Source organism: Pseudorca crassidens, chromosome X, assembly GCF_039906515.1.
Source record: "Pseudorca crassidens isolate mPseCra1 chromosome X, mPseCra1.hap1, whole genome shotgun sequence".
NCBI classification, from domain to species: Eukaryota; Metazoa; Chordata; class Mammalia; order Artiodactyla; family Delphinidae; genus Pseudorca; species Pseudorca crassidens.
In genome coordinates this window covers 105,071,192-105,087,332 of record NC_090317.1, presented here as the reverse complement: position 1 = coordinate 105,087,332, position 16,141 = coordinate 105,071,192, and the positions used below count along the sequence as shown (strand labels likewise).

The 16,141-nt window shown below is 36.9% G+C and overlaps 1 protein-coding gene across 2 annotated transcripts in view; it reads right to left on the bottom strand.

Annotated features, from left to right (window-relative positions):
- The window catches only part of DMD (dystrophin), a 2,128,065-nt gene that overhangs the window by 1,210,315 nt on the left and 901,609 nt on the right, over positions 1-16,141 (bottom strand). For both annotated transcript variants that reach the window (XM_067723245.1, XM_067723244.1), the window contains exon 43: positions 105-277. In XM_067723245.1, the coding sequence (XP_067579346.1) occupies positions 105-277 (173 nt within the window). The remainder of the gene's footprint in view (positions 1-104; positions 278-16,141) is intronic.

The window sequence follows — 16,141 nt, the reverse complement described above, 5'->3', positions numbered from 1 at the left end:
TCTTCCTCCCTACCTCTCTTTTTTTCCATGGAGAACACTGAAATGAACTCTAGAAGTCCTGGGAGACAGGTATAATCATTTAGTAAAAGGAAAGTGGTACCTACCCTTGTCGGTCCTTGCACATTTTGTTAACTCTTTCCCATTGGAAATCGAGCTGTGAGAGAGCTTCCTGTAGCCTCGCCTTTTCCACCGGTGTGGCACTTTGCAATGCTGCTGCCTTCTTATTGTGAATAACGTCAATCCGACCTGAGATTTGCTGCAGGCTGTCTTTTATATTCTGTAATATTGAAATTTTAAAGCAAGTCAAAAATGATTCAGCTGTCTATGGAAAGAGACGAAAGGAAATTTATCAACCCCCAAAGTAACTAATGGCCTCGCATTTTTAATATGGACTTTTTTTTTTAAACATCTTTATTGGGGTATAATTGCTTTACAATGGTGTGTTAGTTTCTGCTTTATAACAAAGTGAATCAGTTATACATATACATATGTTCCCATATCTCTTCCCTCTTGCATCTCCCCCCCCTCCCACCCTCCCTATCCCACCCCTCCAGGCGGTCACAAAGCACCGAGCCGATATCCCTGTGTCATGCAGCTGCTTCCCACTAGCTATCTACCTTACGTTTGTTAGTGTGTATATGTCCATGACTCTCTCTCGCCCTGTCACAGCTCACCCTTCCCCCTCCCCATATCCTCAAGTCCGTTCTCCAGTAGGTCTGTGTCTTTATTCCTGTCTTACCCCTAGGTTCTTCATGACATTTTCTTTTCTTAAATTCCATACATATGTGTTAGCATACGGTATTTGTCTTTTTCTTTCTGACTTACTTCACTCTGTATGACAGACTCTAGGTCTATCCACCTCATTACAAATAGCTCAATTTCGTTTCTTTTTATGGCTGAGTAATATTCCATTATATATATATGTGCCACATCTTCTTTATCCATTCATCCGATGATGGGCACTTAGGTTGTTTCCATCTCTGGGCTATTGTAAATAGAGCTGCAATGAACATTTTGGTACATGACTCTTTTTGAATTTTGGTTTTCTCAGGGTATATGCCCAGTAGTGGGATTGCTGGGTCATATGGTAGTTTCTATTTGTAGTTTTTTAAGGAACCTCCATACTGTTCTCCATAGTGGCTGAACCAAATCACATACCCACCAGCAGTGCAAGAGTGTTCCCTTTTCTCCACACCCTCCCCAGAATTTATTGTTTCTAGATTTTTTGATGATGGCCATTCTGACTGGATTAATCTCCAAAATTTACAAGCAGCTCATGCAGCTCAATAACAAAAAAATAAACAACCCAATCCAAAAATGGGCAGAAGACCTAAATAGACATTTCTCCAAAGAAGATATACAGACTGCCAACAAACACATGAAAGAATGCTCAACATCATTAATCATTAGAGAAATGCAAATCAAAACTACCATGAGATATCATCTCACACCAATCTATTGACTTTTAAAAGTCATTAGCCTTGAACCCCAGTGATTTCAACATGCCCAACTTCAATGGATAATTCACAGTCCTCATCTTGATACAGGTGATCACTCACTCCCTCCATCTTAAAACTCTACCTTCATTTGACTTCTGTAACCTGAATTTTTCTGGTTTTTCCTCCACCTTCTTGTCCACTGCTTCTCAGTCTGCTTTACAGAATCCTTCCCATCTTACTAATCTCTTAATATTGGAGTGCTCTAGCTCAGTTCTGACACCTTTCCTTGTCTATCTATATTACCTCTTATTTGGTCCCATGACTGTAAATAATCTCTATATGACAATGACTCTCAAACTTACATCTCCAGCCCTGACCTCAACTCTGAAATCCAGACTCACAAATCTAGGTACTTTCTTGACACTTGGATGTCTCATGAGCATCTCAACCTTAGCATAACCACATTCTGAACTGCAACCCCGTATCCTTCTCTTCCCATGGTTTTCTCTCCTTTGGTAAATGACATATCAATTGATAGTTATTCAGGCTGACAACCTTGGAATCATCCTTGGTCTTTCTTTTTTAATCTCCAGTATTCAAATTATTGGACAATCTTGTTGGCTCTACTTCTAGAACATGTCCAGAATTTGACCACTTCTCATTATCTCCCTTGCTATTGCTCTGATGATATAAGTTATCCTTATATCTCACCTAGATTATCACAATAGCTACCTAAATGATCCTCCTGCTTCCAGTCTTGCCCCTCTCCCAGTCAATTCTCCACACAACAGCCAAAGAAATTCTTATAAAACATAAATCAAATCATATTAATTCTCTTCTCAAAACCCTCCAACGGCTCCTCATCAAACCCATAGTCTTTTTTTTTTTTTTTGGCCCAGATGCCCGACTCGTGGGATCTTAGTTCCCCAACTAGGGATTGAACCCGCGCCCAGCAGTGGAAGCGACAAGTCCTAACCACTGGACCGCCAGGGAATTCCCAATCCATAGTCTTTATCATGGCCTACAAATCTCTACCTAGCTTGGCTGTACACCGCCTGACATTATCATCTTATTTTTTCCTTATTCTGCATTTGCTGTCCTCTCTGCCAAAAATACTCTTTCCCTCCAAGACACTTATATGGCTGTTTTCCTCACTTCTTTCTCATCTCAGAAGAGCCTTATCTACTGTTCCATTTTAAGTAGCAGCGCCAACTGCTCTGTATTCCCTGTATTGTTCATTTTTCTTCATGGCACTTATGACTAACATGAAATTATACAACTACTGGTTTCTCTACATCACTAGACTAGATCCTATGAGTGCAGGGATGTTACCTGTCTTGCTCTATATTGGGTTTCCAGAGGTCAAACCTGTGCCTGGCACATGGTAGGTACCCAGTGCATTTGTGTTGAATAAGTGAAAGTATCTAAAAATTTAACTCCATAATTTTAAAGTCTAGATTATATTTAAGGGGAAAATACACAATGCCATTAAGTAATAAAAATCTTTTAAAATATTAATGTTCAAAAAATGCTAAAAACTTACATATTTGTCTAGTCTTACAAATGTGAATTTGGTTATTTTGCTCATCTGCATTGTCAAAGACAAGTCAATTGAGTAAACATTTATTGAGCTCTTTCCTGTACAAGGACCAATACAGAGAAAGTAAAGGTAGGTGAAGCACAGTTTTATTTGTTTTGAAGAAGTTTTAAATTGATCTCATTGAGGTAGTAAGGGAGGATGTGGTCTGGAAACTGAAGGAAACAATTATAGTTTAGAAGTCCCAGTTAAATGATGAGAAATTATTTGATGAGTGGTCTAAGTGGTACCAAATCTTTTCTCAAAGTTCAGAAAAGGAATGAATCATATATCATATATGGTCACAAGCCAAGGAAAGGGCTCATAAAGGAAGTGCAATTTGGGGTAGACACAGCTGAGTAGTTGAAGTGGAAAGGACATCATACTTAGTAGGTAATACACATGCAATGACAGGGAACATGAGTAGCCGTATACGACTGACATTTCAGAAATGTACAGGATCAGGGAAGATGGGTCAGAAAACAGAGGCTGGAGATGATTAATAATGTGCTTTAAAATACTGCATGTAATTCAGTAGACAGTGGGGAACCATGACGTGTGTGTGTGCATGTGTAGTAATTTCAAATATATACAAAAGCAGAAAAGGAAAAAAGGAAAATAGTACAAACAGCCCCCATGAGCCCATTATCCAGTGCCAACACTTATGAAACCATGGACAATTTTGTTTCATTATATTTCCACCCATTCACCTCCTCAACTGGATTATTTTGAAACAAATTGATATATTATCCATAAATACTTCCAAACATACCTTGGTGTTTAGATTAGTGCATTTTTCCAGGGAGACTTAGAAGCTTATCTTTCTTGGATCCCTTTGCTTACATTCCAACTTACATTCTGAGGATAACAGACCTAGACCTTCCCCTCTCTCTGGAGAGGATGTGTTTACATTCCAGAGCAAAGGTCTCTCTCTGTTTGTCTCTCTCTTCCCGCCTCTCTCTCCCCTCACCCACCCAAGTCCCTCCATGTCTGTCTGTCTGTCTCTATCAGATGTGCCAAATCCTTTATATAAGCTCTAATGTTTATAATGTTGGGGTTTCTCTCTTGTACATCTGGCCCTCACTGCACGTCTCATGGGGATTTGAGTAATTAGTGAGATGTTCTCTGACCCAGAGATCACATGCTTCCTGTCAGGATAAATAAATACAGTTGACCCTTGAACAAAATGAGGGTTAATCTGTGTATAATTTACAGTTGGCCCTCCACATCTGTGGTTCCTCCGCATCCACGGATCCACCCAACCATGGATTGTATAGCACTGTAGTATTTACTGCGGAAAAATATCCACATGTAAGTGGATCCATGAAGTTCAAACCCATGTTGTTCAAGGGTGAACTGTATAAATATAAAAACTTAACAGGTATCAATAAAATGAACATATTTGCTGACTTGCAGGCAAAATTGGGGTGGTTCAACCATGTGTGAGATGGAGACTAGGCTAGATAGGGGGTGCCTGTTGCTAAGCCTGCAGCTTCCCAGAAGGCTGGCTCTGAAGCAAACTCCATTGGGCAGCAGGAGAGAAGTCATGGGTAGATCTTAGGGAGCTTTCCTGCCTCATTCTAAGACTTTATGACTGTGGTGCATGAGGACTTGTCTTGGGGGAAGATTAATCTATAGAATCTTGTGAGGATACAGATAATGTCGGTTGTAAGGAGCAAAAGTCAATGCTTACAATGGGAGGAAAGCAGCTCCCATTTCCCTGAGGAAAGCAGCTGTGTTCCCAGGTCTTCAAATCAGCTAGACACAATGGTTATGGGTGATGTGAGTGAATTTCAGAGAGAGAGAGAGAGAGAGATTGTTTATAAAATTCCAAGGTGTTGTCTTCAAGTCCATGAACACCTTGCGATTAGAAGGTTTCACTATTTTTTTGTTAAGCAACTCAATTTAACTCTGTGGTCAGAATACGTATCTAACAAGTATTACCATGTGAGAGAAAGGAAGGCATGCCAACACAGAAATATCCTGTGAGATTCCTTATCTGGAGAAATGCAGGTTAAAATTGTCTTCTGCCAGTGTTACAGAATTGCTAGTCAGTGGAATGTAGTAGGTGTTGTTTCATTACAGGAGAGATGGTCAAATTGCTCAGAAACTTTTGTTAGAGTGAAAGCGTGAGAAGAAAATTTGCCTAACGACGACCCTTTGTGGAAAGCAGAGGTCGAGGTTGGAGATGAATATGTCTGAAGAGTAGATCTCATCAGACCTTGGAGAAGAACCAGAAGAGTAAAATATTTTAAAACTAAAGGGAGAACGAATATCAGGAAGGAGGGAGGGAGGGAGCCACCCAGAAGTCAAATGCATCTAGGAACAGGAGTAAAAAGTCAACTGTGGATATTTAGGAGGTGACTGGTGATCTTATCAAGAGCAATCTCAGCATATTGAAAGTATGGAAATGTAAATCTGGACAGAGAAGACTGTCTTCCATTGTCAACCTCTTTCACTACAAAATTGAAAATAGCTTAGTACTACACTATGGTTTGCTTTATTTGACATAAGACACTTCTTTATGGAGGAAAAGTTTACTACTAATAAAAACAAAACTGAGAATATAACAAAAATTTTTAAAAGACAGAATGGATCTTGTATATGTTATCTATGTCCTAGAAGTGCCTTCACTCAAGCAAACCTCTTATATTCGTTCTTTCTTTTATCCACCTGGCAAAATTTCATTACCATCTCCTGGTGGCTCTGAGACTAGAGTCTTGGGTGGAATATTTAGGGCTACCCCACTAGCTGGATTAGATCAGGTGCACCAACATGACTTCTTTTCTGCTTCTGTTAACTCTGCTGACCTGGACAGCCTGACAAAATGACCTTTGCCAGTGCTTGCACTGGCTCAAGTCCTGTTGGTGTGAGTCACGGACTCCATGTTAACGTGGCTGCCAGCCCAAGGGCAAAATTCCAGAACTCTGACAAGTGCTCCACTTGATACCAAGCATCCAGCTGACTGACATGCTGATTATTGAAATTCACACTGGGGCAACCAGCCCCATTTGTCCGTGTGTTGGGAGCCCAAACACTTAAAATGAATAGCTGTAATTTCCTAAAGGGGTAAAATTCAAGAGAAGAGAACGAGGATCTTCCCCACTGGTCTAAAAGTAATCCATTCATGGCTTTCATGCGGGGTGTGTGTGAGAGAATATATAGTCTCTCTCTGATGATTTGAGTTTGCAAAGCTTCCTGATTTTAATCCAAATCTCTGGAGAGTTCCCAGTTCTCTGGAGAGTGATGGAATTGCTTAGAATCAAGTTATGAACAGTTTTAGCAATTCTGGGCAGCATGTTGTAAAGGCAAGAAAACTTTCTATCTTAAATGAGAAAAGCAAAAAGCAAGAACTGGGGTAGGAGATGTCATACTCCCTGGATACCGAGATAATAGCTCCTTGGTGCATTCTCAGAGAATGCTGTCAAAATTGGCTGGAGTCCAGGAAATCCTTTTTAAAGTCCCTACGCATACTCTTGTCCCTGAGGCACTGCACACAGAAAAATGGTATATGCACCAAAGAAAATTCTGTAGCAGTTTCCATAGTTTAAAGTCAGAGATGAGATCTTTTATAGCTTTTTACTATTTTAGTTTGTCTAGAAATAAGTGATCTTTACAGTTTCTGACCCTCTGAAAATGAAACCATAGTCACTGTAGTTGCTATGGTGATAGAAAAATCCCTAGGATCACTACAGAGTATATTATTTCCATTTCTCTCCCTGAAATAGTTCCTTACCTTACCTGAAAATATAATTGCAAAATGAGGAAGCACACACTTTTTAGTCAACTTCCTTCCTGATGTTGACATGCACCTATGAAATGACCTCCCTACTCCCCATTTCAATTCTGTGAGATGTTTATTTGTCAGTCACTCTTCCTGGAAATGGAAATTTCAATTTCTGGAAGGCACGCATACATAAGTCTATATAATTTAAGTCCTTGATATTTCAAAATAGCATCCTTTCCACTCTGGTTCACAGAATCAAATAAGTTACCCTTAGTTATACACTTTTTTTTTTTTTTTTTTTTTTTTTTTTTTTGCGGTACGCGGGCCTCTCACTGTTGTGGCCTCTCCCGTTGCGGAGCACAGGCTCCGGACGCGCAGGCTCAGTGGCCATGGATCACGGGCCCAGCCGTTCCGTGGCATGTGGGATCCTCCCAGACCCGGGCACGAACCCGTGTCCCCTGCATCGGCAGGCGGACTCTCAACCACTGAGCCACCAGGGAAGCCCTATACACTTTTAATTGAGAAAATTTTGATAGTGAAGCAACTTTCGCAACTGAAAGATGAAGTCCAAATATGTACAATAAGGGAAAACAGAAGACTATGAACTATACTGCTTTAACTCACATTTAGAGGTGAAAAGCCTGTTGTTTAAAGAAGAGCTCATTGATAACACAGTCATAGTAATATAGGCCTCAGCTTTGAGATAAATAATATTTAGAAATGTGGGTTTCCCTTTAAGAAAAGAATCAGTTTTTTAAGGGTATTCATAACACAAACAATTTGAACCTGTAAGTACTTTGTTGATTCAAGTATTATGTAGTAAGTGTCTTTAATGAGCTAAAAAAGAGAAACTAAGACTACAGACAATTGATCTAGGGAACCAAACAAGGCACCTGTTTGCCAACTAATCAGGCTGAGATAAAGGTCTCAAGTAACTCTTAACTAGGCTCTGTTCTCTATCATAAGGGGCATATTTCTGCTGCTCAGTTTTTCTTCCTTTTAATGTAAAGCAACAACTACTCCCTTGCTGTTAGAATGTTCCACTATAGAGCATGCCTTTACCCACCTAAATGGTAAATCTATTTATATGAATGTCAAACTAGATACTGTAGAAAGTGAACGGGGCTGAAGTAGGAGACAGTGATATCTGATAAATTGAATGTATTATTAATCACTTCTGATGAAAATAAACTTAAACAAGAACTTAGTGAATTTATAATGTCTTTTCTTACTTATTACTTACTTATTGCAAGTATAATTATTTTATAATTATTCTGGAAAGTGCCTATATGATTTCTGTTTCTAAAAGTGCTATTTAAAATAGCATATTGCTATTGTGCCTTCTCTGTAATCTATAACTTATAGGTAGCCTTAGTCCTGTTTTATACCAAGAAGCAAGCTCAAACACAGGTTCCTAAGTTTAAAACTCTTACTGAGGTAAGATTTGAAATAATAGGTCGATCATATGATGTGTATACAAACTTTAATCTGAAATTCTGTCTTCTATTTTAAAGTTTGTAACAAAATATTTAGAAATTATTTATAAAATATTTACTTCAAATTTTGCAAGTGTTCACTTAGTAAAAGTGTTTCCATAAGAAAAGCTATCTTAAAATTGAAACAATATAGTTTCAGATATATAACAAAATAAGCTAAAATATAAGATAATATGAAATTGTCTAAGTGTATTTTCCCCCAAAACTGACTTCCATATTTCAATTATATTCTGGCTTGAAGTATACTGAATTTCATTTAAAAACTGTAAAATTGCTTTCTAGTGATTCTTCAGCTTTTATGTCCCAAAATGACTCATGGGAGCAGATGGCTTTAAACACCTATAATTCACATTTTTTTTAAACCATATTTACTTCTTTTTTTTTTTTACATCTTTATTGGAGTATAATTGCTTTACAGTGGTGTGTTAGTTTCTGCTATATAACAAAGTGAATCAGTTATACATATTTACTTCTTGAAGAAAATTTCTATTTGGTTCACTAAAAGCTTCTTCATCACATCTTCTCCCACCTCTGCACCCTTCAGTACTGTTAAGCATAGCCTTCGCCACACAGCCCTGGTCTCTGTAGCCCTACCAAGTTCCGCTAGGCCTCAGGTTTCTCTCCATTTCTCTGAGAGCTATAGCTCTGTCTTCATTCATTAACGCAACAAATATCTGTTGAAAACCTACCATGTGCCAGATACAGTCTAGGTACTGGGGATACGATAGTGAGTCGGAAAGACAAAGTCCTCCTTTTTCTGTTAGCTCACAAGCACTTTGCTGTAGCTTTTAGCCGAGTCGATCATTCAATGGCTGATTCCCTACATCTGCTGATGCCCACTATTGGACACTATTAGTGAATCTACAGAACCATCTTGACATCTTGCCTATCCCGTTTTCCAACTCCACCAATAAGATCCAGTTGTATCAAGGTGATATTTAGATTGTGGGAGTGGCTGAGATTGTCCACAGAGGCGGGGTTAGAGGAAAGAGGGCTGGGAAAGGAACATCAGAAAAACCCATATTTTGCGAGCAAGTGTGGAGGAAGAACTAAAGAATGATTCCAAAATTTATATCTCTAATTGAGATGATCTCCTGAACTTTGACTTATATATATCCAGTATATCCAATATGTCTCTTGATATCCACATGGATGTGTAATAAACATCTTAGACTTAACACATCAAAACTAAACTTACACTCAACCTTGCACCCTAACCTGATACTCCTGCCGTTTTCCGCATGATACAGTTAATGGCAGCTCCATTGTCCCAGTTGTTCATGCCAAAATTCTTAGTGTTATCCTTGAATCCTCTCTCTACCAACCCACATGCAACTGGCCACCAAATCCTATGGGCTCTACCTTGAGAATGTATTCAGGACTTAACCCCCCTGCCACTCTGATCCAAACCATCATCTCTAGCTTGGATAGTTCTGAATATGGGTATAATAACAGTGCTTTCCTAATAGGGTTGCTGTGGTGACCATACAAGCTACCACAAGTAAAGAAATTAGAATGGGTCCTGGCACATAATAAATCAGTAGTAGCCAAATGCCACTTATAGTCAAAGCATGAATATTTCAAAGGCTTTATCTTCTACAAAATTATTCTCAGTTTCTGCTTTCTACACTGCTTGCTCCTCTTCACAAATTCAGTTACACTCATGCCTTATACTGTGTATTTTGTCTATATTATGTCTCTCTTACTTTTATTACTTTCTAACTTGTTTGTGTAACTCTGACATGTGTATTCAATTAATGTTACAAATTACCAGAGCACAGGGATCACATCTTCTATTTCTCTTTTAGAGAGTTAAACACAGTATTCGAGGCTCAATACATATGTGTTAATTTGAAGTGAAAAGTTGAGTTGAAGCTCTGAATCTTAACTTGCTTATGAAAATCAATTTGAATGGAACCACTGAACCTTTAAGGTTTGTTACATTGTTCTTGAACTGTTGCAGGCATGCATTCAGGCCTGAACAAATGTTGTGCGTGCTTCAGGCATCTCCCTGTTTATTCTATTTTACTTTTACTGGTTATTTAGCTGTTAGAGTAAATAGTGGAATAACAGTCCATCTGTATTTCCTGGCCAAGTTTCTCCATGGTTACCTCACAGTACCTCAGATACCTAACAACAGACAAAGTCCTTCATTTAGAATTATGCCTAGTTCCCCAGATGTCACAGAGCACCAATGAGAACAAAAAGAAACCTGCAAAACCTGCACTTCACTGTTCCAACTGTTCCACAAAGACAACAATCCTAGCCATCAGCACCAACTAAACGAAAAATGATTTCATAAATCCTTCTGTGATAGGTACATTTTGCATTATGTTGTGCACACTGTCAAAATCTTTTACAAAAAAAAATCTTGATAGAAAAATCGGCTCTTGCGCATAGCAAAGGAGAATTGTGTAGAAGCAAATGCTTTTCTCATCATTCAAAATTAGATATATGGTATTCTATGTTTCCAAATATTTTAGAACCAGGACATGCCTTTAAGTCTTGTGTAACTGAGCAAAGGAGGGGCAGATAGATTTTATGAAGAAAAATTCTACGGCAATACAGTAATCCAGGGAGACCTGAAAAACTGATTACCACTGAGGAATGGGATTGAAAAATGTGGACACGATGCTTTTCTTTCTTCTTTTCACTTTATACTATTTTATCCTATTTAAATATACAATCATGAGCATCTTATTATTCTGATAAAGAATAGAAAACCTAGCACGTGTCATCAAGCAAGTTTACAGATAACTACTATACACAACTGAATGTAATTAAGTCTGTACAAATTAATACAAATGACAGTACACTATTTTGGAAAATAAAGGAAACATATTTGGTAATATTTTGCCCATTTTATAAATGATTAACGCTGTTGACACTGGGAGAACATGCTTTCTATCACAGCATTTTACATTTGGGATAGAAAAGCAAAACCACTGTTTCATGTAATTGTTCTGAACCTAAACGCACAAATTTAAGAAAACTAACAAACGACAAAACAAAACATGTTAACAACATGTTTTGTTAGGATAGGGATCTTAATACTCTTCCTTCTTTCTTTATCTTTTTGGAAACCCCAGAGATTTCCCTAATGGTGAGAACATCCTTTTGCCTCAGGTTTGGAAGACTCAATTTGGGAATTTGTAGTAGTTGGTATCCATTAATTAAAGTTATTTACAATACATAGTTCTTGATTTTTTCCTTGACTGTTTAATTACATGCATTAGGATTCAGAAACAAGCAGACGGGTAAAAGTCATTGTATTAGATTGAACTATATGCAATTGCCAATGTTTGAACATTCTGACCCACATAATGCCAATTCATAAGATTCAACTGAATGTTACTGAAGTATCAACATGCTCATGACTACCATTTTAAGCAAGAAAATTGATACAGATCAGCTTTTTTAAATGGCAAAAGAAAAACAACAAAATAAATAACAAAAATAAGTCTCATAATTCCAAGGGAAAAAAAACCACTATTGATTAAAGTATCCTTCACTTAGAGCTTCAATGCTTTTAAATAGTTTAAGTCATGGTTCTGAACTCAGAACAAAGGATTCTAAATTACTGACATAGAATTAGGAAAAAAATGAATTCAACATATTTCAATGAAAAATAAAACTCCACATAAAACAATAATGACAACAACAAACTAAAAAATAGCATCCTATTCTTGGTAAAAGCCATGGAACATGGAAACATGGAACAATTTAGAGCCTGCATCCTCAAGAGTAATATTAAAAAATGAGCTATTCATTTGGCACCTAAAATTAATAGAAGAATGAAAAATTTTACCCCTGAATAAGTAATACTTAGCTTTGGAAATATAGTAAATATGATTGAAAGTAAGTAAGATTCTCTAACCAAAGTTTTTGTCAAAAGCAAATGTTTTTTAGCCTATGTGCATTCTCTTCTTTTACTTTTTTTTTTAACTTTAAACTTTTTCTTTTTAACCTTTAGGCTACTTGCCAAATCTGGAAATAACTTTTTGTATATTTTATGCTATTATTAACATTTTACTTAAAGTTTTTTTTTACATTTAAGTATGCAATTTTATGTTTCACCACATTTTTAAAAAAATATTTATTTTATTTATTTATTTTTGGCTGTGTTGGGTCTTTGTTGCTGCGCACGGGCTTCTCGTTGCAGTGGCTTCTCTTGTTGTGGAGCACGGGCTCTAGGCACGCAGGCTTCAGTAGTTGTGGCATGTGAGCTCAGTAGTTGTGGCTCGCGGGCTCTAGAGCGCAGGGTCAGTAGTTGTGGCACACGGGCTTAGTTGCTCCGCAGCATGTGGGATCTTCCCAGACCAGGGCTCAAACCCATGTCCCCTACATTGGCAGGCAGATTCTTAACCACTGTGCCACCAGGGAAGCCCTCACCACATTCTTAAAGGCAATTTGTTTGCAGGATTATTTACATGGAAATTTAATTTACAATAATTTTTAAGACTTTGGATATATGGTGAAGTAATATGGGTTTTGCAAAACTGGAAATTTATATAATTATACATTTTTTACAAGAATTTTTCTAGATAATCCTACATGATTTCACTTTATCTTCACAATATTACTGCTGAGTAGGCTGGGACAGGTATTATCATTGATCTAATTTCAAAGTTAAAAACACTGAGACACAGAAATTTTATGTGGCTTGCCCAGGACACAACTAAGAGTCAGATTCGGTGTCTAAATTTAAGACTTTCATGTTCAAATCCAGTGCCTTGCCAACCACTCTAGCCTATTTTTTGCCATAACCATATAATGCAAGCCAAGTGATTGGGAAAAATATTACTAATATTTTAATTATTTGTGGGTTTCTTGCCACACACTTTCATAAATGATTGGTTTAAAATTCAGTGTGTACAAACCTAGAGCAAATTTCTCCATGCTGGTATATATGCTTAGTTTGTTAGAATTCATACATATGGATGATTTAATTCAATGAGTTTGGATATAATGTAAAAGAGACTAATTTTGTTTCTTTTTTTAAATTAAAAAAATCAGTTTTTATTCTTGGAACTACTAGATTAGCATTGTTCTGTCCTCTTCAATCGCAGACTTCATACCTGGATTTACCAGACTGTCATCCATTCATTCAACAGATGTCCACTGAGTGCCTATTTGTGGTAGGTACCGTCCTAGGAGTTGGAGATATAGTGGTGAACAACACAAACAAGATATTTTTTTCTTCCTAGTGGTTATATGTATGATGGATGTTGGTCACCAGAGGGAAAAAGTCAAAAGGAGTACGTGGCTCATTTGCAAACCACTGCAAACGGTAAAAATTGTATCTTTTGCTGTGGCTGACTCAGTATCACCATCTTAATAAATGTAGCTCTGCAGTTAAATGGATACACATACACTTAAATGCACGTATATGTGTTTTAAGAGTTATAAAATCCTGCATGATTGCTTTCACATTTTAAGAAGGCGGAAATAATAGCTTTAGGCAGTTTTAGTTAACAAAAATGCCTTGAGACCCTTTGTAACTTGGCTAACAGAGGAGCACACAACTTTCATTTCTGAGAAAAAAAGGATGAGAGAAACCCATTAGTAGCTGTTGTGACAGCAGCCATTGGGGAGTAGATCTATCTCAAACCTGAGAAAGAGAAATTGGAGCACCAAAGACTCAAACTCCAGTTCATTTTCACTCTCTGGAATTTGTCTTTATCTGACAGATGAAGGCAACATCCTATATAAATCTAATTCTTATCCACTTTATGCCTCATCTAGTTACCAGGCACTACATTAATGACATATCAAATTGGGAACGGTGTTCAATCAAAAGGCATTAAAGTACCTATTAATTAATTTTTTCTGAGCTTCTAAAGAAATTTTTTTAAAGTTATATTTAGTGGCTCTATGGTAAGGTGTCCTTTCGATTTTTTTTCCCCTGCATTGTTTATGGCCACACGTCAAAATTATTTCCTAAATACAACTATATACTTTGGTGGAAACATTCTCCATAGGATGATGCACTGTCCTTACATAAGTAACCAATCAGTAATTATATATCACAGATCAAAAAAAATGACATCATAATTGGTCAAAGAACAGCTTGAATAGTTCATGAATAAAAGGAAAACCTCCACAAACTTAATTGCAACCACAAAATTTCAACCAGCATCATGAATTGTAAGTTTTAACATGGAAGTTTCTGACTTCCAGAATTTATAGGATACGAATTATCAAAATAGTCTTGCTAGGAGAATGGAAGGAAGCTGAGTGAGTCCTTAAAGTACATTTTAGCAAAGATGGGAGTAAACTGCAGCATGGGGATCAAAGTAGGACAACTGATGGGCCTGATAAAATAATGGCTGGGAGAAAAGAATGAATAATTTCCTATAAAAGAGAGACATGTGGAAAACATAAAGGGAAACTATCAAAGTACATATAAATATGAATTATAATGCAGTAAATATCTATAATATCTTCACTATAAGAGAAGTGAAAATTGAGGTACTATATTAATGATTTAAATATGATTTCAATTATAGCAAATAGATTAATATTTGTAAAGTACTTCACAAATATAAACAGCAAATCAATCAAGCAAATAAAATAAATATCAAATCAAATAAATCCCAAATCATAAAAGCAACTGAAAAAAGCAAATATATTTATAGCTGAATAAATGTGCTAGTTGAAAAGCTTAAACATTGTCCAACATCATACACAAAAATAAACTCAAAATGCATTAAAGACCTAAACATAAGACTAGATACTACAAAATTCTTAGAGGAAAACATATGCAGAACACTCTTTGGTGTAAATTGCAGCAATATCTTTTTGGATCCACCTCCTAGAGTAATGAAAACTAACAAATTGTAACAAATGGGACCTAATTAAACTTAAAAGCTTTTGCACAGCAAAGGAAACCATAAACAAAACGAAAAGACAATCCACAGAATGGGAGAAAATACTTGCAAACGAAGCGACTGACAAGGGATTAATCTCCAAAATATACAAACAGCTCATGCAGCTCAATATAAAAACAAACAAACAAACAACCCAATCAAAAAAATGGGCAGAAGATCCAAATAGACATTTCTCCAAAGAAGACATACAGATGGAGAAAAAGCACATGAAAAGATGCTCAACATCACTAATTATTAGAGAAATGCAAATCAAAACTACAATGAGGTATCACCTCACACCAGTCAGAATAGCCGTCATCAAAAATCTAGAAGCAATAAATGCTGGAGAAGGTGTGGAGAAAAGGGAACCCTCTTACACTGTTGTTGGGAATGTAAATTGTTACAAGCACTATGGAGAACAGTATGAAGGCTCCTTGAAAAACTAAAAATAGTACTACCATATGATCTAGCAATCCCACTCCAGGGCATATATCTGGAGAAAACCAAAATCTGAAAAGATACATGCACCCCAATGTTTATTGCAGCACTATTTAAATAGCTAAAACGTGGAAGCAACCTAAATGTCCATCGAGAGAGGAACAGATAAAGAAGATGTGGTACATATATACAATGGGATATTACTCAGCCATAAAAAAGAACAAAATAATGCCATTTGCAGCAACATGGATGGACCTAGAGATTATCACACTAAGTGAAGTAAGTCAGACAGAGAAAAGACAAATATATGATATCGCTTATATGTGGAAACTAAAAAAATGATACAAATGACCTTATTTACAAAACAGAAACAGACTCACCCGCTTTGAGGCACAGACTTTCACAATTACCAAAGAGGAAAGGTGGGGGGGAGGGATAAATTAGGAGTTTGGGATGAACATATACATGCTACTATATATAAAATAGGTAATCAACAAGGACCTATGGTATAGCATAGGGAACTCTACTCAATATTCTCTAATAACCTGTGTGGGAACAGAACCTGAAAAAGAATGGATATATGTATATGTATAACT